The 25,166-nt window shown below is 37.8% G+C and overlaps 1 protein-coding gene across 11 annotated transcripts in view; it reads left to right on the top strand.

Moving 5' to 3' along the window:
- FMNL2 (formin like 2) overlaps positions 1 to 25,166 on the top strand; it is a 315,785-nt gene that overhangs the window by 178,416 nt on the left and 112,203 nt on the right. For all 11 annotated transcript variants that reach the window (XR_007718334.1, XM_050752042.1, XM_050752046.1 and 8 more), the window contains exon 2: positions 8,937 to 9,020. Coding sequence is in view for 10 of the 11 variants with exons in the window: in XM_050752042.1 (XP_050607999.1) it covers positions 8,937 to 9,020 (84 nt within the window). In the remaining variant the exon portion in view is untranslated. The remainder of the gene's footprint in view (positions 1 to 8,936; positions 9,021 to 25,166) is intronic.

Raw genomic sequence — 25,166 nt, 5'->3', positions numbered from 1 at the left:
AGAAGTAATAGCAGACATGTTGGTCCGAGTTCTGTTTAACAGCTTTATTGAGATATAATGGATACATAAAAATGGTATATATTAAACTGCATAACCTGATGTATTGATATGCAGTTTTGTGTTGCTTAACAATGGAGACAGGTTCTGAGAAATGCGTCATTAGGCAATTTCATCGTTGTGTGAACACCATAGAGAAATGATCACCACATAGAGACATGATCGTGATAATCAAGCTAATTAATATATCCATCATCTCTCAAGGTTTCCATTTCCTCCTTTTTTAGTGTGTGTGGTGAGGACTTAGGATTTACCCTCTTAGCAAATGTTAAGTATACAATACAGTGTTGTTAACTAGAGTCACCATGCTATACATTAGATCTTCAGAATTTATTCATCCTGCCTGACTGAAACTTGACCAGCATCTCTTCATGTCCCCCTGGGCCTGAAGTCTTTGCTCTGCCATTGGTAATAAACAGTTCTATAAACTTGGACAAATGCTTTCACCTTTTTAGTCTGTTGGGTCACCTATGAAAGACAGAACAGAACGAATGTATCACAAGCTTCTCTTCTAGCTCTGTACTTTTTGATTATAAAAAGCTTATGGAGGGGTCATAAGAAAGCAAGCCTTCTAAGAAAATAGACTACCTAAGATTGTGATTGAGAGATTAGAGGTATGTCTCATTACCACAGGTTCTCCAGAAAGGACAGCTTTCTAGTCAGCTTTTATTTCCGAGATGTTACTAGATTAGGGAGAGCCTAATTTCTCCCTTTGTGAGCTTCACTGGCTACGGTGGTGATATTAATACCCTCAGTGATTCAATAAAAATAACAGTGACAATGAAAAATGACTGACTGGTGATTCACTTTGGGGAACTACTTGGCTGGCTGCCTGAGACCTGTGCCAGGAAAGAAGCTGAATAGATTTTAGCAGCATCCTCTAGGCTAGGAAGATAATAAAATTTAGGATGCCAGGTAGTTGTTTGGACCATGAATATAGGTCATGGAAGGAAATGGCTTTTAGGTGAGGGGAATGGATGGGCAGGTCATGTGCTGAATTTGCAGCAGGGTGGCTACCCTGCTGAGGCCCTCAGCTGCTGCAATTTTCAAGTGAACTCAGGAGAATTGGTACATTACTTAGTTCCAAGTGACTTAACTTGATGTCCCAATAATGGTATAAGGAAAAATGTCAATGTAGGAAGAGTTAACAGAGCAGGAGGAATCATTTACCTCATTTGATTTAAGGACCCCTTAAAGACTTACTTTTCCTAGATATTTCTTTGGCCAATGACTTCTCACTGCCGTAGAGTAAGTTTGAAATTCTCTGGTTTGGTGTCCACACAAACTTGGTCTCACACTACCCACTCCTTACCTCCTGGTTTATTCTGTGTGACGCACAGCCCTTTGCCTTCTCTTGTGTTCATGCCTTTGTTCATATCTTTCCTTTTACCTAAAATAATGAGAATAATATGAATAATATCATTTAACATACTGAGTACTTTCCGTGTACTTACTTTTGTACTATTTTATAGTAATCCTCCCATATCTGTGGGGGATACTTGTCAAGACCCTCCGTGGATATTTGAAACCTTATATAGTACTGAACCTAATATATACTATTGTTTTTCCTATATATACATACCTATGATAAAGTTTAATTTATAAATTGGGCACATTGAGAAATTAGCAATAAGTAATCATAAAATAGGACTGTTATAACAATATACTATAATAAAAGTTTATGTGAATGTGTTCTCTCTCTCTCTCACAAAATATCTTACTGTTCTCCACTAACCTATTTTGGGACCATGGTTGAACTCAGGGGACTGAAATAGCGAAATAACAGAAGGCAAAATCATAGATGTGGGTGAGGCTACTGTATATGCATTATCAAATTTAATTTTGCCCAAACTCTATGATGCAGGTAGTAACATTACCACCATCCTCATCACCATCATGATGCTCATCACTACCATGGTGATCATTTCCATCTCACAAGTGAGGAAGCTGAGATTTAGTATAAATAACTTAACTGAGAGGACACTCTAAATGAGTGGTAGAGTCATGATTGCAGCCCAGGTGGCCCATCTCCAAGGCCCAAACATTAGAAACCATATTGTGCCATTTAATGCCATTCTTTACCATCCTCCCCACACATCCAGGCTCAATGCTTAGTATTTTCTACTTTCCATAACAAAAAGTAATGGCTCCTTCTCTGAGGTTCTGTCGTATTATTTGACATGCTCTGTTTTATATTTGTGTATTCATCTTCTTTCCTTCTGCTTCATTGATGCCTCATCAAAGCCTGAGTTTAACATGTATTTGTATTCTCACCTTGATTTGTTATTTGACAGTTTATTAAGTATATATTGATTTGACACCATACTTTGCTATCTATATTCAGCCCAGTCAGTTTTTTGGCTCTAGTTTATATTTTTCAACATCTTAGAATACTTCTATTAAAATGCCAGTATCTTATATGAAAATATTAATATCATGCATTTCCACCTTCACTTTTCATGCTAATGACTTTGTCTGGTTATTTAAGTGGAATTGTGGGATTGCTTAGTTCAGACAAGTCATATTTTAGAAACACTGTAGTTTAAATGTCATAGAAGGGGGATGATCATACAGACCTCTATTCTGAGTGCTGGCTTTGCCGCCTACCTCATGCGTGGAGGAATTACTTAACCTCCTTGTCCTCCGATTTCCTTCTCTGTTAAATGGAAAAGATAATACCTACTTGTCAGGATTATAAGACAGACTAAATTGGATAATGCATGCAAAGAGCCTAAGTGCCTGAGACATATCAGTCCATCAAATATGGTACATCTTGTTGTTTTTGACCCTTGATTTCAATTCTGATCTTCAGTTTTGAATTACATTTACTGGCTTCTTCAACTGTGGGGTGTTTAATAATTTGATTTGCTTTAGGATTCAAATAGTGTGGTTTAAGATCACCAGTAAATAGTAGAGTCAGGATTAGAATCTAGTAGTCTAATTCCAGAGCCCGACTAGTAAAAACTAATAAATTAGTAAATCCTTGCTCGTACTGCCTTATTAGAATTCGTTGTGCTGCCCAACCATCCAGTTGCAATCCATCTCATTTCCTTTTTTGTAGCAACAAGTAATGGCTCTGGGGAAGGGGACATGGGGAGTTGTTGTTTGATGGGTACAAAGTTTGTTTTGCAAAATGGAAAAGTTCTAGAGATCTGTTGCACAACAATATTAATATAGTTACAGTTATAAACACTAAAGTATAAACTTAAAAATGGTTATGAGGGTAAATTTTATATTACATGTTTTCTACAATAACTGAAAATTTCTTTTTTAAAGTAATGACTCCTTTTGAGTTCCTGTAAACTTTTGTATCTCTATTATTTAAGAGGTCTAAAAGATTGTCTAAGACATTTATTTTGTGACATGATTTTCTCTGCTTCCATAAGAAGCACTACTTGCAAAGTCCATGTTTTTTCTCTATAAGCAAGTGGTTATACAGAAGAGTTCCTGTTATAAAATCTGGTGACTGAATGCTTGTGAGTTTTAATTTAGCGACTCTAAGGACAGAGATATATTACATAAGGCGTGTTTCATACTGTTCACTTTCCCTCTGTGTGTCTCCATATCACTGTGGGTTTCTAAGTATGAGCCTTGAGGATATTTGGGTAAAAGAAGGATTTTACAAGTTTGCATTATTACCATGAAATCAGGTCAGGAGCTGATATCAGAAAATTCTGTATTGCTACCGCATAGATCTATTTGGTTGTGAATGATTTGGGCACCATCATTCTGTTCTGTGTTGCGTATGATAATCTGTGAGTGTAACTTGAGATGTATAGGCTACCATAGATTCTTCTTCACCATAATTGCTTTCTTTATAAGGTACTCAGGAATTTTGGCATATTCTATTTTTCTTTATTTTGTAGTTATAATTTCTATTTTCGAAAGGTTCTGAGGTGGAAAACACACTTAAAGACAAATTAAGATTGTACAGTTACAGATAAAACCAGAGTAGAGACCATACATGTAACTACCACTTGGAATAGACACCAGTCTGAATCAACTGGCAACAAAACAAAGTTCAGATTCATGGTTTATTATATGTGGCAGAAGACGCTCATTTTTCTTTTCAGGAAAATGTTGCTAGAATTGAAGGGTTTTTTTTCCCCCATGAATTTTTTTTGGAAAAGAATAAGCAACAGATATTATCATGGAATGATGTTTTACAAGAAACCGAAATGCTGTTCAGTGTGTAGACATTGTTAATAGCCAAAGTATAAATCCAAATTCATTAAGGATATTTGCAGGCTGGGCAGTATGGCTGAGTTTGTTTGCTCTTCAGTATTTAACAACACGTTTAATGCCTACTGTTTGCCGTACTGTGCCATACATTGGTGATTAAGAAGAACAACAAAAATGGTTCTTGAAGTACTCAGTCCAGTGGGAAATTTAGGTAAGCAAACAGATTGTTAGGGTGCAGTGTATTAGGTATTATATCAGAGACATGTAAACATGCTGTTAGAGCCCAATGAGAGGGTATGTCTTCCTGGAGTAGTTGGGGGAAGGTTCTAATGATAAATGACATTTGAATTGATTCTTAAAGTTTGCCAGATTGAGAGTGGAAAGAAAGGAACATTTTTTACAGAAATAATGCTCTTGGATGATCTAATTTATTTTAGCTAGGAACTTGTACAATCTAGAAAAATGATAATTAACATGCACTGAACTTTTCAATTCAAATATCATATGTCTTCCATCGACCTTTGGCAATACTTGCAGGCAGTTACTTCGTGATTAAATTGTCTCAGATGCCTACAGTGCGGATATTCTGGTATACGGTCAAAGCCCAGGAAATATGTTGGATGGAACAATGGATGAAAGGAAGTAAAGGAGAGCCCTATGTCACAGATATCACTAAGTGTGGGTGAGGCAGAGTTGTCACCATTTTAGGAAAACTTGGAAATTGATATTTTCAGCCAAATAGATGAGCAGTCCATTTTTATAAAGGTAGCAAAGGGACATGGAGATAGCGCCAATATTTTCCTCACAAAGTAACTTGGACTCATGAATTACTTGCTCAAACATTTAGTTTGGATTCCAGAGTCTTGCCCTGTACAGCACAAGAGGAATGAGCTCCCTTGAAAGAAGTTTCAAAGCAGTTATTACCAGCTAATCACAACATCCCTGAACTTTAACCAGACCTCTGTAGAGTGTCTGATTTTAAATAGAACTGCTTCCTTGTGGTCCTTATGGAATTACTAAGCTGTACAATGTATGTCTGAGTAGCTCGGAGGCTTCACTCATGGAAGGGGTTATTTTAGATGCTTGGTGAATGATCACCCAGTGGAGTTTTAGTTTGGATGTATTGATATTGCACTGCTACTTCTGACAATAACTAATCATGCTCAAAAAGACTACTTAAGTCTCTTCTTGTTCAGAGATTCAGACCTTTGGTTTGACCTCCAGAATCATGTATCTACCTGCCCACTTGAGAGTTCTCTTGGTTATCTCATAGCTATGTCAGACCTAAAACAGTCAACATTTATAAATCTTATTCTTCACCAACTCCTCCAGATTTATTTTGCCTTTTGTTATGTGCCCCTCTTATTAACTGTACCCGCATTCACTTAGTGACCCAAGCTTAGAAACAAGGTACAAATCCTCCCCAGCCCTTAAGTCTAACCAATCAGTTTCATTTCATATTTCTGACATTTGTCCACCTTTCTTCATTCAAACGTGCCATCGACCCCATCTAAGCTGCCATCATTCTCTTGAACTGCTTAGTCCTGGCCTCGTACTGCCTCCCTGCTTTTGCTGTTTCTAATCCATTCTCTGCATAGCACCTATTGTTATCTTTGAAAAACAACTTCATTATGTTATTTATCTGCTTGAAAGCCTTCCGTGGCTTCCCGTGGCACTTTAGATACAATAAAATATATTGACCCTGGCCTGCATGTCTAGGCATGATATGACTTTGACTCACGTTTCCAACTTCATCTTTTTCTCATTCCTTCTCTTTTACTTTCTCTCTGGCTCTTCTGACTTTTTTCAGTTCCTTAAATGTGGAGAGCTAATTCCTGCCTTTGAGGCTTCCCTTGTTCACTGTGCCCAGTGTGCTTTCGTCCGCCTTCTGCCTGGCCAGTCCTTCTCATTTATTGGGACTCATTTGTTACTTTTTCCTGAGAGGTTTTTCCAGACTGTCTAATCTAAGACTACCCTCTGATAACCTTTCTCAAGCCTTACCAGAGTTTAAAAAGCTTTGTTTGTTTCATATGTGTCTCCCGACCATAACACAGTGCTCTCTGGGGACCGTGTCTGTTTGGATTCCCACCGTGCCACCCATCATGTTGCACAGGGCTTGCACAGGGGCAGTGCTCCATAAACATTTGTTGAACGAAATACTATTTAATCAAAATAAGAGTTATCTGGAAGGGGCATCTTGCCTTTCTGTTTGCAGAAAACGACAGAGCCTGCGTGTAATTCCTGTGGTGATGTTTGCCAAGTGCTTCCACAGGAATGTCCAGTAGAGTACTAATAGAAGGTCATAAGCTATTGCCATTTTGCTCTCCTGCAAAGAAAGCTTGGTGGCATCTTCAGAGTTTGTCCTTGGGAGCCTAACAGACTAGGTTTAGGTCCTGTCTTTGTTCCTGTAAAGCTGTGCAACCTTGAGCAAGTTAACCAAATTCTCCCAGGTCTATTTCCCTATATATTAAATGGAGAAGACTGTATCTATCCCACATGCTTATTATGAGTATTAACTGAGATTACATATGCAAAGTGCTGAATGTAGTGCTTGGCACCTTGTAGGAGTTCAGGCATTCTTTTTCTTATTCCCTTTATATCTCGAGATTAATGAGGACTCAAGAGGAAAAGAACTCATTTAACTTATAATCTTATTGTTCTTACTTAATGCATAATCACACTTGGGGCACTAACGTGAAGGTCAACACAAGTTTAAGAGGAAAGCTTCCTCTCTGGAGTGCAAATAAGCAATAATGGACTGACCGTTTACCAGTAAATAACATTAGACTTCCTCAGAAAGATACATGTGAAATTCGCCTTTGCCTTATCCCAGGAGTTATTTTTTTAACATTGTCAAATTGTAATAACTAATAATTACAAATAGATTTTTCCATTGTAGTTCAAGTAGATATTCCATGAAGATAGGCCATATGAAAACATTTTCCCATATTAGATGTTTCTATAGCTAGGAAGCGTTGGCGGTACCATTGAAAACTCTTTATAAAGTCCAAAGCTCTTCAAAGTAATTGTCAACTTTGGGGGGGGGGGGTGATTAAAATATTAAATATTTTAGACTGGGCACAGTGGCTCCTGCCTGTAATCCCAGCACTTTGGGAGGCTGAGGCAGGCAGATCACCTGCAGTCTGGAGTTCAAGACCAGCTTGGCCAACATGGTGAAACCCCGTCTCTATTAAGAATACAAAAATTAGCCAGACATGGTGGTGAGCTCCTGTAATCCCAGCTACTTGGGAGACTGAGGCAGGAGAATCACTTGAACCCGGGAAGCAGGGTGAGCCGAGATCGTGCCATTGCACTCCAGCCTGGGCAACAGGAGCGAAACCCCATCTCAAAAATAAATAAATAAATAAATAAATAAATAAAATAAATATTTTAAAGACAGGTTATTGTAAAATCTGATGGATTAGACTCAAATAGGTGGCAGATATACTTAAGGCATACCAATCTAGATGTTAGATTGAATTTAAGGGAAAATGCTTGGGTTAATTTATCATAATCAATGGTTGATTCTCTATCTTTAAGTCAGGACAGCACACTCACCTTTGCCTCAGTTAAACTTGTTTCACCCTATAACATGAGACAATAGCCATAACCAGGGGAATTGTTTCTCCCTAAGCCAAGTCCTTCAGAGAGCTTGGAGCTTGAGCATTGAAAATTCAAGACCTTTGCATTTGTCTGCTTGAATATTGACCCAGATAAGGGACCACATTGTCTATTTAGGGATAGGTATGACAGTGTTGATGCCAGGGGATAGACAGGATGATAAATAGATGTAATACTTTAATCGACTACTTAGCTCAGTTGTTTAGCGCATGAGAACTTTGGGGAGGCCAAAAGATTAGATCTGAATTCTTTCTGAGGCTCTCTTACTCTGCCATGGTCTTTTGCCAAAGACCTTACCTTGCATCCAAACCTGGTATCTTAAAAATGTGTATGATTGGTCATTTGGGACATTAGATTCATGACATGTGAAAGTACCCGGAAAAAATCTGTGACCAGCACTACAGAAGGTGTGCTGTGTTAAGAAGGGGGTTTATATGAGTGCTGATGTCTGGACATCTCATTTGGCTCATGATTAATTTCCTACTGCAAACTTACCTTCATAAACCAATATAAGCTAAACTGAGAATTGTGGTTATTAATGTTGACATAAACGTTAACATATGTCCTCAAGAGTACTGTCATCTCACAGAAGGGACAAAGAATAGTTGCGTCATTGTCTTTTTTTGTTGTTCTTTTCCTTGTAGTTTTTTTATCAAAGTTGAGTATAGTTTGAATCTGTCAGTGGTTCTGGTCATTGAGTTCTCTTTTGGTGTTTTCTGTTTTGTGTCTGGTGGGGCTACAGTGCTTTACAAAGAAATTGGATACCTTCTGAACTTTTTGTTAAGTAGAAAGGGAGTCTGTCAAAGAGACATCACCTCTGCTAAAATGCAAGTCTGATTGTTTAAAGCAGATCATCTCACATGTCCCAACACAGAACTTCAGAGTTTCCCGTCTCTCATCCAACCAATTTGATGTTTAAGTGATTTCTGTGGGTGTTTTGTTTTAATCAGATACTAGGAATTGAGAGAAAGTAATGAAAAAACCATAGTGGTATTAATTGTTCTGCCCGCAAGTTACCAATTTGGAAACCTGCTATGGAATGTGACATCTTTTCTCCTCTCTTTTTTTTTTAATAGAATGCTATGAACCTACCTCCTGACAAAGCCAGGTTACTGCGGCAGTATGACAATGAGAAAAAATGGGAACTGATTTGTGATCAGGTAAGAAACAGTGACACTTTCTTTTATGAAAAAAGTAATGAAAGAAGAGATCCAGTGTGAATTTTATGGTATGACAATTATATCATGATTGAAAAACAAGATATTTGCTTCTGCAACAGAGATAGGAAAAAAAGAGGAGAAGAGAACTTCAGAGAAATAATGATATGTTTGTGTGGATCTTCTTTGGATCCCAGTTTGAATAAGCTAATTATTAAAAAGACTTCTTGAGAAAATTGGGAATATTTGATTAGTGACTGAGATGATTCCAAGAAATTATTGTTGATTTTGTTTGATCGTAAAGTACATAGAATAATACTGGGCACATAGCAGGTGCCTCTAAACTTGTGTGGCTGCCTCTGTTGCTGCTTGAAGGGCCCAGATATTAAATATTGTGACCGTTGTTGTTTTTATTTTCAACTTGTGCTCAAAAGATTCAGGGAAAGTTATATCAAATTGATATGGTTTGGCTGTGTCCCCACCCAAATCTCATCTTGAATTCCCACATGTTATGAGAGGAACCCGGTAGGAGGTAATTGAATTATGGGGGCAATAATTGAATTATTTCCCATGCTGCTGTTCTCATGATAGTGAGTAAGTCTCATGAGATCTGATGGTTATCGTAAGGGGGAGTTTTCCTGCACGAGCTCTTTTCTCTTGTCTGCCTCCATGAGACATGCCTTTCACCTTCCGCCATAATTGTGAGGCTTCCCCAGCCACATGGAATTGTGAGTTCTCCATTAAATATCTTCCCTTTGTAAGTTGCCCAGTCTCAGGTATGTCTTTATCAGCAGTGCAAAAACAGATTAATACACAAATATATCATTATCTGTTATCCAAACATACTTTATGGTTTGAATAGCAGTTATATGATGCTGTCAGAAAAAGCTTCAGCTATACATTTCCAGTATAAAAATATTAATGCAAATCTTATTTGTGAAGGTTTAAAATGATGACTGTGGGGTGGTGTTGATATCTAACATACAGGAAACCCCTGGGCCCCAGTGCTGTGTGCACACAAATATTAATTTTACTTCTTGGATACAAATACTAATTTTACTGCTTCTTAAGCATGTAACATGGATATAGTATATGTTAGGATATATGTTACAGGAAAGGTACACAAAGTAATAGATAATGTTAAAGAAATTGATTTCCAAAAGAAACTATATGAATATGTGTGTGAGGACCTATGGATAAATTATTTCAGGTTTCAGTTCCATGAAAAATTACCATATGGACATGGTGAATCATGGAACTGGTCATTGTTTTCCTTGGTTGCTAAGATTCTCAGAGCCAGATTTGTGGCCTGAGCCACAAATTTGGTATAAATGGTTATGAGACCATTTATACCGACTACACAGTACTTCAATGACATGTGTTTTACCAACCTCATCCATGGCTTCATCTAAGTATTCCTGCCTGCGTTTTCCCTCCACACTGATTTCCTCACTGAAAAAAAAACTTATATGAAGTTGTAAACATTTGTAAATTATCATTTTGAACAAGATAAATATAAATATATCAACATTACTGGTGAACAAAGATTATTCCTGCATTGATAACTAAACTGAAATGTTCTCTATGCTATGGGCATTGTACAAATTGGTGCACTGAACCTTTTCTTCTTCTTTCTAAGGAAGCAAATGTGGAGTGTCACAATAAATGCTTTCTCATGACCTGACTTTATCATGAAGTGGCAGTTCATTATTTAATTTGGGGCATCAGCTTTTTCATACTTCTATATGATTGCATTAGTCTATCACTTGATTTTGTAAGTATTTAAGTGTATCTCCCTCAAGAGTAAGTTCCCTTAGGATATGGGCCTCCAACAACTTGCTTAGTGCTTGAAAACGTGCTTATTGAAAACATGTTGAATGAAGGAAATAATAGCTAATGTGGAAGACAGTGGGAGGAAGCTTGCATTATTGGCAGAGAAGGCAGAAGGGAGAAAGCAGTTAAAAGAGGTGGCCTGGAAGACTAAGCAGAAGTTTACTGTTTCCATATCCTTCTCACCTTCCTCTACCTGTCAGTGTGGTTTGTTTTTGGTAAAGGAAAAGCAATTCACTGCTCATTTCTCGGAATTATTTTAAAGAGAGAAGGATGCCATTTTTAAATGTAATAATTCAGTGGTACTAAATACATTCACGTTGAAGATAAATATTTCTTAATATGACAGATGCTGTTAGGAATAGAGAATAAATTCCAGAAATTCTGTCTCAAATTTAACCAAATTAAGATTAAATTGCAAAGAGCTTTCTATAGTAACAATATTGCAGAAATGCCTCTTCATCCTTTCCTGGCTCATTGTATAAATATAAAGATGACCTGAGCTTCTAGTGGGTCTCAAAGGTTAAGGTAAAATGGGAGACAAGTCTAACTAATTCTGGAGGGAGTGGAGCTACGGAAGCCACAGAAGAGACGTCTCTGCTGGATTTTGGGTGCAGTGAGGTGTATCCCAGCGTACCCATTTCTGTTTTACAGTAAGTGAACAGAGTTCCCATGAAGACACTATGAATTTAAGGACTCTGTGGGGACACAGAGGCAAATTTTGTAGTGTGAGTGTAGAAAACTGGAAATGTCAGGTTCCTTTGATAACTGCAAATAAAACCCTGAAGCTACTTAGCTGTAAGAGCTCTTTCAGTGGTATTTCCACTTACGGAAAGAGAGAAAGTCCCTTAATCTCACTTGCGCCTCAAATTTTGGTACAGACCTTGTGCTGCATGTTTTGGTTTTGGAGCTTTCGCCATTTCCCGCAAGTTTAGAGCTCTTAGCACAGTGGGTACTATGGATAAATGCTGGTTTGGGGGTTTAGAGATCCTGGATGAGTTTAGACCTTTAGATCATTTATATCTGGAAGGGTCGTTAGAGACCATTTATCCCAAGCCACTCTGACTCGACTTTTTCTATTGAAAAAGTTCACACATGCTTGTCCAAGAAAGCATGTGGAGGAGCATGTGGAATGAAGTGCAAGTCCCTTCGCCTTTCCTATCTGTTCCCCAAGCCCCTTATTTTATAGATGATGAAACTGAGGTTCATAGAGCCTAAACGACTAGGCCAATGCTAGGTCACCCAGATAGTGAAACGAGAACATCTATTTCCAAACTCTACTCACAAGCTTTTTCAGTTGTTGCCTGTTATCCCAGAGATCTGGAAATAAGCCCTTGAAGCAAAAATTATAGTAGGTAAGGGTTTCTCACCAAAGTTTTGTGTGTGGCTGCTGAAGTGATTTAGGGAGTGCCTATAGAGCTTACAGGTTGTGGGTTCATAACTGTGCCTCTGCTGGATGATCAAGTGGAAGTGGTTAGTCAAAGATTTCAGGACATTGGAGATGACTAATGCAGATGGGTGTAGATCCCACCAACATATAATCCAGTCCGGAAGCTGTTAGAGGTGACATCCCTAAGCTGGGTTTTAAAACCTTCCTTCGGTGTTTGCTGGTGCTGAGGGTGTGATTGGTTATTTTCTGTGGTTATTTGGCATGGGTGGACCTTGCCTCCTGATGGCTGGCTGTTGCTTGGCATAGTATCCTTGGGGAAGGGACCAAGGGAAGGGTGAGACATGGAAAATCTCCCCTTTCTTTACTTGTCTAAAGTGATGGGGAGAAGCAGATTAAAAAACAGAACAAAAGATGAGCGTGAAGAGGTAGTAGGAAATTGTAGCCACTTAGGCTCAGCTTCCTGTGATAAGCGTTTCAGGGAGGTCAGACTGCATCTCTCCAGGCTTGGCATGGGTCCTGATCTAGGGAAGGGGAAGCCAGAGCTGAATCAGGCCAGTGGCGCTAAGAAACCTCATTACTCCCATTGTGAGAGGTGATCTCTTGTCTTTTTCAACACAGCTGACCCATACCATATACATGTATTTAATCATTAAGAATATAATTATTTTTTAAACCCTTTACTTGTGGTGTAATACTATTTCTTTAAAAAAGAAAAGCAGGTTTCTTACTGGAGAACTTGCCTCAATATTTAAGCCAGTTTGCCATTGGAATTAAATTTCCTAAAAAATTAAAGAGCAAATATATCTCCATGGTTTTTAGTGTTGGTTATTATTATTATTATTTTTTAATGTTCATGTTTTTGTGAGCCAGTTAAAGCTCTTCCCTGCCTAGTAAGCAAATACTACAGAATCCTGATAAATTATTTCCCGTGGGCCATTCCAGGTAAGGAGGGCTTGTCCTTGGAGCACCAGGGGTAATAAATGCCTAGTGACAGTGGTGGCATTTTTATAACCTACTTTGGTGTTGATGGCTGCTATGTAGAGTCATTTGAGCAAGCGTAGGAAGAGCAGAGACAGTGGTGAAGAAACTGAAGGAAAAGATGGTGATGCCAGCAATAACCTTTCCCTGCCCCTTTTCCTCCCTTTTGCTCCTAGACTTCAGACTTAGTCTGCCTTTTAGCTCCTATTTCCCAAGTTGCAGGCTTTGATTATACATTTAGGGAGTGCCTATAGAGCTTACAGGTTGTGGGTTCATAACTTTGCCTCTGCTGGATGATCAAGTAGAAGTGGTTAGTAAAAGATTTCAGGACATTGGAGATGACTAATGCGGATGGGTGTAGATCCCACCAACATATAATCCAGTCCGGAAGCTGTTAGAGGTGCCATCCCTAAGCTGGGTTATAAAACCTTCCTTCAGTGTTTGCTGGTGCTGAGGGTATGATTGGTTATTTTCTGTGGTCACTCCTACGCTCACTCCTTTCTGGCTTCTCACTTCCAGCTGTTGGGATAGCAGACAGCCACTTCTCCTTCTCCTTCTCCTCCCTTCCTTCTATCCTCTGGCTAACTGACATGTTTACTATACTTAATATGTTAAATTGGTTACATTTTTACCATGTTTCCATAATTCTGTGGTATGTTTAAATGCTGTTTTAAAATTATTAGTTTTTTATGATCTGTTTAATTCTTTTCAAATTTTGTCTTTTGACCCTTAGTTTTCTCTTACCATTTTGATATCTGATCTTCCCCCTGTATACATTCATTCTTTTGGTTGTGCATAGTCAGATTTTTTGTTTGGTGTTTGTTTTTTTTTTAAAAATCAGTATGCACCTTATAAAAATTTTCTCTTGTATTCAAATAAGGTCATCACAATTAAAATGAATAGTAATTTCTTAATATCTCCTGTTGCCCAGTTTATTGTTCTCAATTTTCCTTAAGATGTTCTTCCTATCTAGTTTGCTCAAATGAGAATCTGTTTCAGGATCAGTCACATGTTGTATCTGGCCATTATGTTCCTTAAATTACTTTAAACTGGAGTAGACTTTTGTTTATGATGCACACGTAGTAAATATACTAGCGAGCCCTCTTGTAGAAAGTTTTGTTTTTTGCATTTACTTGTTTCCTAGGGGTGTCTTAGCTCCTGAATTTCCTGTTATCTAGAAGTTCGATTTAAAGGCATTACAGATTGATGTTGAACATCTTTGTCAAGAATATCATAGAAAAATAATGTCTGCTTGTCCCATCATTAAATAAGTTTGGCCAATGACAACTTGATGGCCCCATTATGTAACTGTGTTTTCCCCTTATGTTGGAGAGAATTCTGTTTGGTGTTACTTTGACACCATATATACGTCCAGTTACCTATCAATCTTGTACCTAATGGGTTTGAAACCAATTAATAATCTTTAGCTGAATCAGTTTCATTACAAATTGGAAAAAGATGATTTTCTGATCTCTCTTTCCTTCTGTTAATACATTAAGCTAGTAACTAGAGCTTTTTCAACTGGGTCTTGGTTTATCCTGGAATATAATTATTCCTGGAATTTTTCCCCTCAATTGCCATTTTTTTAAGTAGAATTTGGATTAATAGATACCACAAAAGATGACCAGTGGGTTTTCTCTGGCCTCCTTTTTTGAGTATCACTATGAACTCATGAATTTTCATGGATTCAATCACGTTTTAATCAATGTGATATTATTTTTGAGGCTCATATGATCACTTCTTTGATCTGTGGGAATCCCTTAGTGCTGGTTCTTGTGTCCTTTTCACACGACCCTATTAATCCTTGAGAGCTTGTTTTATGGTGTGAAACGTATCTTCTTTGTATCTTAACTTGTATCTTCTTTGCCCAGGCCTAGATAAGTCATTTCTCCAATGATCTCTTTTCTTTTTAGTGGGAGATAGTATTAGAGATGAGGAAGTGCGTGCAAAAGGTTTTCATAGCTGCTGAGTGACTTTGCTTCTTAATGTAAGTTTCTAGACCTTAAAAATACACGTTCAAAAATTATGAATTCAGTATTTTCAAATCAATTTTCATTAATTTGCTTAATCTCTTTGATTTTATGGTTACCTTTCTTTTGCAATGAAATGTTTGATTCCTAACAGTAATATAATTATTTATCTTTTTCTGTCATATAAAAACTTTCAAAACAATACGAGTATCATTACTACCTAAAACATTACTAACTAAATTACTGACTGTAGTAAAAGGTTTTTTGTAGCTTTCTGTGCACCAAATGATAGGGTAACGGATAGATACTATCTTAGTGTCCTATGGCAGCCATAACAAATTACTGCACATGTGGTGGCTTACAATAACAGAAGTGTGTTCTCTCACAGACCTGGAGACCAGAAGTCTGAAATCAGGCTGTTGACGGGGCCTTGTTCCCTCCCAAGACCCTAAAGGAGATTCCTTCCTTTCCGCTCCTTCCTTCTGGTGACTCTGGGCATTCTTTGGCTTGTGACTGTGTAAATCCAATCTCTGCCTCCATCCTTACCTGGCCTTCTCTTCTCTCTGTCTTCTCCTGTCTTTTATAAGAACAGTTACTGGATTTAGGGCCTACATGGATAATCTGGGATGATCACATCTTGAGATCCTTAACCTCATGACATCTGCAAACACCCTTTTTCCACAAGTGGTTATTATACTCACTGGTGGTTGGGGGAGGAGGTTAGGACATGGCCATATCTTTTGGGGGTCACCATTCAACCCACTACAGACACTAAGATGTATAATGATTCACACAGTAGATTTTAATTTACATAATCAGGTTAGATATTGTTGGTCATTGGGGGTCAAATTCTACACAGTCAGGGACCCAGGTGAGGCTATTTTCAACACACAGCTTCCGCTTCACCCTGGGAGTCATCTCTTTCCAGACAAAGGGAGAAAGAACATGCACACCTGGAAAGTCTCTGGGACAGGCCTGGAATTGGCACACATCACCTACACTCTTATTTTGTTGACAAGGACCTGCAAAAAAGGATGAGAAATGGAGACTAGCTGAGCACCCAGAGGGAAAAGAAAATGTTTACTAAACAGCGACTGCTAGTCTCTGCCACGATTACCGATTTTGATAGTCTTATGGTTCATTTGTTTTAGGCTGTATTCAGTGTTAAAACTTGCCCTTATGTATTCATTAATGTATCCATTGACTAGGCATTTAGTTGTCTAGGCGAGGGAAAGGAAAGAGTGAGATGAGACATGGAGTGTGGGTCTGAGTTTTCCTTATAAGTCAGGGAAAAGACTCCAAATGGTTGGTAGTACCAATTTGTTTGTCCCGAGTTCCAGCAATGTACCAGACAAGAATTGGCTGTGGGATGTGGTTATTTTTGCCACACCTCAGAAAAAAAAAAAAAAAAAGGCATTTTGTGTCTTTGCTATTTTCTGCTTGAGTTTTTGAAGGGACTCTTCGTTTTCTTGAGCTCTCCAAACCTGAGGAAAGGCACTGAGTGAATTGATGTTGAAAAGAAGTCAGGTTTCTTTTCATTTCCTTCCTAAAAGCAGTTTCCTTTCCGTTAAGACTCATTCCAGGTCTCTGATTCTTTGATTCTAAAACACTGGGAAAGCAATCAAATAGCAGATGCCAGCTCTTTATGTGTTGAGCTTTTGGAGTTTTGGAAAGTTGGGTCTGAACCTAGAAGTGAATTTACATTACATCTTTCCTCCTCTTGGCCTATAGCTTTCATAGTGGAGAGAAAAATGCTGGCCTACCCTACAGAGACTGGAGGAGGGGGAGATACAAAGGGAGAAAGGTAGTAAAAAGAGGAGAGGAAACAATTATTGTTTTAAAACCATCCTTTTTGGTTGCTTGATAGAAATACTCTGTCAGAAATGCTGTTTGGTATTCGTTGTCAGAGCTGGACATCGAGGGCTTAGTCTCATTTGAAATGTGTAGGCTTTAGAAGGAGCAAGATAAGTGGGGGAAAAAAAAGAAAAGAAACTTTTAGGCTGTATTTTGCCAAAATGTGTATCACAGTGCCTGCCTTCCTGCCTGGTAATACAAATGGAATTATAGATCCTCCACTCCCATCCCACCTTTTAAAAACGACTGAATTGCCTGAGCTGGTTTAGACTAAGTGGTCGTCTTGTTTGAAGCAAAGTTTTATCATATGAATGACTTTTATAAATTTGGGGACACTGAGGTTGATCTTTTAGAAAATCATTGCTAAGCGAATTAAAATGATTTATTAAGGCAGGTTAGCTAAGAATTTCTACCAAGTGATATAGATACTATTTTATTTCATTTTTAACAGTTGGCCATTTGACTCATAATCTTTGCTTGTGGAAGGCTGCTGTTGCTCACCTTTCACACACACACACACACACACACACACACACACACACACACAAAGTCAAATGACTTTCTAGAAGTTGTACAGCAAGTGCTTGAGCTGAAACTAAAACTGAAGTCTACTAATGCCTGATTCTGAAAAATTTTGTGTTTAAAAAAGTTTTTTGAGAAAACTACCATATAATTGTAGCCTCTTCACCATCAAGCAATTAAATAATTAACTTCACCTTGTGAAGAGTGACGTGCTAGATGCTATGACCATCATGCTTCAGAAAATATTATGCCGAATGTTTCAAAACAAGGTTGAAAAAAGATTAAGACATACACTTAAAAGCAAACTGTAAAAGACTAAATATATAATGGAACACCCTCAGCCCGGATACATACTCTTTCCTGGTTGCCTGCAGTGTTCTTGATGAACTTTCAAGGAAAGAAAGAGTTTAAAAGAAGTCATTTTCTAAAGTCATTGGGGAAATTGAGGTGTCTACAGTCTTTATCCCTGCTGCAGTAGTAAAACAACATTTATTTAGGTAGCAGAAATACAAGGTAAATTGGTTTAAATTTCTAATGATACTGTAGGTATTTGGTAGTACAGGAAGATAGGAGGAAAACTAATTAGCAATATGGTTTGGGTTTTGTAAGAAACAGCTATACATAGGGCAAAGACTGTGTATAACCTCCATCAACATGGCGGATACTAGCTGTGGATGAGTCCAAGGCTTGTAGCAGCATCTTCAGGTACTAGAAATATCATTATACAGATGTTTCTTACCCGTAAAACCTCTGTTGGTTCTCTTCACAATCAGTTTGACCACAGCCACTCAGTTATTGGTACATGTACCCATATTTTCTGTTAGAGTATAACTTCAAGTCAGTCTAAAACCCTATAAGATGAACACATCTAGCAGGTTAGGTGTGTGCTTATGTATCTTTGTCCTCATCAATGACCCATTTAGAGGGACCTCCTTTCTACTTTCCTTCTATGCCTATCCTTAGATCCTATTTGAAAGCTTGGCTTAGTGACTGATTTTGACCATGTGGGTCACAGATTGAAACTATTGTTTGCTTAATCATGGGATCTGAAGATGAAAAGAAAGAATGCAGGGTTTATTAGAAGGGGTGTTTGTGTTTATTATGCTAAATGTAAAATTAAGATGTAAGATCTTTCTTTTCCTGTTGAAACAGAGTCTTGCTCTGTCACCGAGGCTGGAGTGCAGTGGCGCGATGTCTGCTTATTGCAACCCTCCCCCTCCCGGGTTCAAGCGATCCTCCCGCCTCAGCCTCCCGAGTAGCTGGGACAACAAGCGCCCAACACCACGCCCAGCTAATTTTTGTATTTTTAGTAGAGACGGGGTTTCACCATGTTGGCCAGGCTGGTCTTGAACTCCTGGCCTCAGGTGATCCCAAAGTGCTGGGATTACAGGTGTGAGCCACTGTATCCGGCCTAAGATATAAGATCTAAGGGGAAAGCATACAGTGGGATCACTGGAGCCTGGGTTTAAGATGTGAGTCTTCATGTTTATTAGCATATGTTGCTTTAGTTTTTATGTTTTAGAAGGAGAATATTTATATATCCAGGAGAATGGGATGTGGTTTAGGGGTGGGGTGAGGTACAGAAGTTGGATCAAGGTAGTGAATTAAGCAAATACGAAATGACACTGAAGTCATATTAATGGTTTGAGGTATGGAGGTACATTTGGAGCCTGATTTAAAAATTGTGATGCAATTACTGTAATTTTTAATTCTTTAAATAGAATTATGAATGATATGTTTTTGAAATAGTAAAACTAAGGTTTATAGGATCCCTTGGAGTACTTTATTTCCTGCAAAAGTATTAATTGACAAAGATGAATATTTGGCTTGTGTCTGGTGCATTTCTTTCATTAGGGCGAGGTAAACTTTTTCAAGAGAGTTGTGCTCAGTAACAAAGTAAATAAATATATCTAAAATTACTTTGATAAACTGTTTTTAATTATTTTTATTGAGGTCTAATTTATATACAATAATGTTCACCAGTTGTGTTTTCCAAAGTGGCTAGACCATTTTGCATTCTTACCAGTGATGTAATAGAGTCCCTGTTGCTCCAAATCCTATCAACACTTGGTATTGTCAGTCTTTTAAAATTCTAGCCATTTTTATGGGCATATGGCAGTATCTCACTGTGGTTTTAATTTGCATTTCCCTAATGACTGATGATGTTGAGCATCTTTTTATGTGCCTGTTTGACATTTTTATATCTTTGTTGAAGGATCCGCTCTGTTCAAATCTTTTGCCTATTTTAGTTTTTTTTTTTTTTTGAGATGGAGGCTCACTCTCTTGCCCAGACTGGAGTGGAGTGGCATGATCTTGGCTCATTGAAACCTCTGTTTCCTGGGTTCAAGCGATTCTCCTGCCTCAGTCTCCCAAGTAGCCAGGATTACAGGCATGCACCACCATGCCCAGCTAATTTTTGTATTTTTAGTAGAGACAGGGTTTCACCGTGTTGGCCAGACTGGTCTCGAACTCCTGACCTCAAGTGATCCACCCGCCTTGGCCTCCCGAAGAGCTGGGATTATAGGTGTGAGCCACTGTACCTGGCCTCTTTTGCCTATTTTAAAAAAGTGAGTTATTTGTCTTAGCTGTAGAAGTTTTAAACAATATTCTGGATACAAGTCTTTATCAAACTAATACTTTGCAAATATTTCATTAGTTTTTGTCTCACTTTTTAGTATTTATAACAGTATCTTCTGAAGAACAAAAGTTTTTTTGATGAAATTGAATTTATTTTTTAAGTGGCTCATGCATTTTGTTTCCTAAGAAATTTTTTGCTTACCCTCAGGTCACAGAGATTTTCTCATATGTCTTCTTCTGGAAATTTCACAGTTTTGGTCCTTATATTTTAGTCTATAATCTATTTTGATATATGGGATGAGTTAAGGGTGGAGTTACACTTTTTCCTCATCTATCTATCTGTCTGTCAATCATCTGTCTATCCATCCATCCATCTATGCTTCTATATTTATCTATCTGTACCTCCAACTGTTTCAGCACAATTTATTTAATAGACTGTTCTTTTTTCATGAATTACCTTGGTATCTTTGAAAACCAATTGGCCATATACATGTGGGTCTATTTTTGTGTTCTCTATTCTTTTCTACTCATCTATAGTTTTATCCTTATGCCAATATGTCTCTGGTTTGATTACTGTCTTGAAATCAGGTAGTGTCAATTCTCCAACTTTTTCTTTTGCTAAATTATTTTGGCTATTCTAGTTCCTTTGCATTTTAATATAAATTTTAGAATCAGTTTGTCAGTTTCTAAGAAAAAACTTCCAGGATTTGGGCAGAACATGCATTGACTCTGTAGGTCAATTTCAGTAGAATTGACCTTTATACAATATTGACTCTTCTGATCTATGAACATGGTATCTCTATTGATTTAGGTGTTTTAATATCTTGCAGGAATTTTTTCACATTTCTAGTAGTATACAGGTCTTACACATATTTTAAATTTATCTCTAAATATCATGATTTTGGGTGCTATTTTAAGGAATATATTTTAAAAATGTTTCCAATTTTTTGTTCCTAGAGAAATACTGTTTTTGAACAACCTCCCACCACTTCATTTATGCCTTTGTAGAGAGAGATGGTTTATGTTATATCATCGTACTTACCAAAACCCAGTTTTATAATTAAACACTATTTTATGGCTTCTGTAATAGAAACAACTGCCTTGGATAAAAGTTGAAGTTGAGTATTCTCAGCTTGGTTCCTATGTTTAAATCTGTCCCTACATTAAGTAAAAGCAAGTGGTAAGGGTAGGATGATTAAGATCTGATGAATTTCTCTTACTTTCAATTATTCTGTTCACAAACATGCTTTCTTTCCATGTATCAGACACTTCCCACCACTTGCTGATTTTAGTGGAAAGTAGCTTCTAGCTCCTCCCATGCTACTTGCTTTAAAGTTTCACTGACAAAACTTACCACCTTAGTAAATATTCCAGTTCAGTTTGATTCAGCTAGCACCTATTGAAGTTATGATAATTATACCCACAGTTTGTACATTGTTTGAATTGAGGCCAATGGGGTTTTAGAGAGGCAGTTAATTTAACTGTAGTCAGAAAAGCAATTCTTAAAATCGGAGCTTGTAATTTTTAAAAAATTCTTGCGTAATTGAAAAATATTAGTGCTCTTGAATTGCCTAATGGTTTCTACAAGAACTCTTAAGGCTTACTTTGTCTGTTTTTTTTTTTTTTTCTGATCAGATTTTGAACTCTGATCTCTCCCAACCCCCTATGTTTTATTTGTATGATACGTGACCATCTCTGGAGACTCTGAAAGATCATCTGTACTTTCTTTTTGTTTGAAAGGCATTCCTAAGTAAGAGGAGTAGGATTAAAGAAACCTACTCAATATTACATACTAGAAAATGAGTTATAGGATGTTTTGGTCAGGAGAGACTCATTGAACTAGAAGAAATTCTTGCTAGTCTAAATAAAAGAAAGCATTTGGAAAAGTCTCATCAGAGGTTATTTTCAGTCTGAGAGCTGTAATGGAACACTTGGAAAGTTGTCCTCTCCTCTTCAACTAGCAAAATGATTTCATATTCAGAGCTGAAGAATGTTTTGAGGCTCTCCAAGAAACTATGGCTGTGGAATGAATCTGACGTGCTGATTTTTCAAGTCCAGTGCAGAAATAGCCAACTTTAAAAGTTGGGAACGGAGGAAAGAGGTACACAGTATTAATCATGTGTGCTTTCACTATTCAAGACTCCTTGTTGTCCATCCTGTGTTCCTAACTTATTATTGACATCTGCTGCCGTTTGTTCCAATTTACCATATAGATCCTTTGTGCAATTTTCATAAACTGGATTACTAGAACTCAGCTAAACCTCTTGAAGTTATTACCACATATCCTGCCTTTCTCTGCTATTGTTCCCATGTTCCTCATCTGGAAAGCTCCTCTGTCTCCTGCCTCGTGTACCGTCCCGGGATATCTATGCACTGCCTGCCTTCCAAAATTCAATTCAAAAGCCACTTTCTCCGGGGAGGTTCCTTTGATCATCTCAGTTGGGAAGAGCCTCACCTTTCTTTGAACTTTGAGAGGATCACATATGGCTCTTATCATATTCTATTTTGTATTACAACTGTGTCTGCTGCATCTCAGAGATGAGATTTAATGCTTTGCAATTGAATTTATTTCTTTTTGTGCTTTTTACAGTATCTTCTGTGTGTGTTCTGGATAGGTGAAAGAGTAAAAACTCTTTTTTAAAGTTTTCATGTTAGTGCCTGGAAACAGGAGATCCAAACATGTTAGTAAGATTTAAAATGTTCAGAGGCAGGGGCTTGTTTAGCAAAATGTTTTCATCCAATAATAACCACTGGGATCCTTCTAAATAGTAGCCCAGCTGGCACTAGCTTCCTCTGGTAGTCATTATACAAATTAGAATCTCATCTGAACTTGCCTTCTTGGCCATCTATTTTAGTCAGTAGGCAGAGACTTAATACTTTTTCATTTTCTGTCAGTTGTCCTCTCCTGTTTCACCATCCACGACATGCTCATACGCATACTTTCTGTTGATGGGGACAGTCTGCCAGCTACTCAGAAATTTCAAAATTTTTATTTTGGGGGGAACAAGGAGCATGCATTCTTTTGGGGGCTTTGGTTCTCTCAGTTCTTTGGGAATCTAGGTCTATTTGTGTAAATCATTTTCTATTTGTATAAATGGTTAGCCCTGGGAGGGCAAGGTGTTAGGGCTTACCTCAGGCCCTCCTGTTTAGGGATGCTGATTGGTCTTGGCAACCCTCTCCCCCTAGCCCACCCCGCACCATGCAGGTGCACCGTTCTTGGCCTCTTCCATATTGGATAAATCATTTCTGTCCATATACAATATTATTGCAACATTTCATTCTCGTTTTTTCCCTCCCTGTTACTTGTGTCAGCATTCTATGTTTTAGAGGGTAAAAATCTTGAGGATATGGATTATGTCTGTCAGCTTAACTTTGAAGAGTACTTAGCACTAAGCTAAATCTTACAAATTAGTACTTACTAATGACAATAGTGCTGGTTGTAATACTGGCTCATTTAGAGACTGCAGTTTGCCTACTCAGCCTTTGGAAAGGATGCCCAACTACTTCCAGCTTCCAGGAAGTAAAACGTTCAAATGTAGTGACATTATGTGAACAAAAACAATGCCCTTTAAATTGTTACTATCTAAAATGAATTATTTTAGGATCAAGATAATAAAACATTAATACTCATGTAATGATGGTGACATCTAATTCATCCCCGAGGAAGTTCAAGCAGTTTATGTAGCTCTGCTAATACACCACTGAAATAGAGCCAATGACTTTGTGGCTATACCAAACAGGGAAAGAAACTCAACAGTGTGTGCCCTGAGAGCCAGTCATTCCCTGAGATTTCTGTTTTCAGATGTCGTGTTATAATTTCTTTCCTTAAGCCTCAGAATATGAAGGTATAAGATAAACTGGAATGGAATTCTTGTTTGATTGTGGAGCTGTGTATCTAAATGTGATTTATGGAGCGGAAATACTTATAACATGCTTGTTCTGAGTCTAGCTCACACCAAATTAACCCCAATTAATTTCTCGTGTAATTGGATAGAGAGGATATAAAAGATCAGAAATGCTTAGCTAGATGAGTGGAATGTCCAATTCCAAACCTTTACACAGAAAGGCTTTCAATGACAAACTCTATTAGATTTAAGTGGAGAAACAGGAGGAGGACATGTAGGGAGAGGAGGAACCAAAGAAACAGTTCAGCTTGTTAGAAAGAACTTAAGTCTGCCTGTCTGTATCTAGTAGAAAAGGCCATCTTGTAGCATCGCCAATGAATTCTGTTAGCTGTGACTTACCTAATTAAATTACTACACCCCTTTCATAGCCCGTCACTTAGTTCTTTTCAGAATGGTCTAGTTTCCCACCTTGGGTTGCAGTAGACTTGGTCATTAAGTGGAGTCCAGTAAATGTTTTGTCTTTTCCTTGTCTGCAAGGCAGCTATGTGTATAGGCAGCGTAACCTTCCAGGTAACCCGTAGGGAAAGAGGAAGCTAACCTAAGCCTTAGGGGATTGGGTTAATGAGGAAATGTATGGTTATAAAAGGCATTAGACGGCTTTAGATCTACAAGAGACAGCTGTGGCTCATCAGCAAATGTTCTTTGGCTCTGACATGAGCTTGACTAACTTATGTCTACTGAACCTGCTGGGATACATCCTGTAGAGTGTGCTTATATTCTCTTTGTGTACTTTTACACTTTAAAACTTACCCTTAATTTATGAAAGAAGTGACTTGTATGTGACATTTTAAAAAAATTTAATTCTTTGAACATTATTGAAGATCAACTATGTGCCAAGTATTCTTTTACATACTGGGACTCAATGAAGAATAGAACATATTTCTACCCTTTAAAAAATGTTTATACGATTAAATTTAAGATGAGCATGCTTATTATAGTATAGTAAAAAGAACAAGGATCAGAAAGAGTCAGAAAACCTGTGTTTGAACAACAGAAACATTGGAAAAATACATCAGAGATCTTACACATACACACACACACACACACATACACACACACACACAGTATATGATTTCAGGTAAGTCATTTAATCTTTGAGCCTCAGTTCCCTCATCTGCAAAAT

Source organism: Macaca thibetana, chromosome 12, assembly GCF_024542745.1.
Source record: "Macaca thibetana thibetana isolate TM-01 chromosome 12, ASM2454274v1, whole genome shotgun sequence".
Classification (NCBI taxonomy): domain Eukaryota; kingdom Metazoa; phylum Chordata; class Mammalia; order Primates; family Cercopithecidae; genus Macaca; species Macaca thibetana.
The sequence above is the reverse complement of the archived record's forward strand: the minus strand, read 5'-3'. Positions and strand labels throughout refer to the sequence as shown.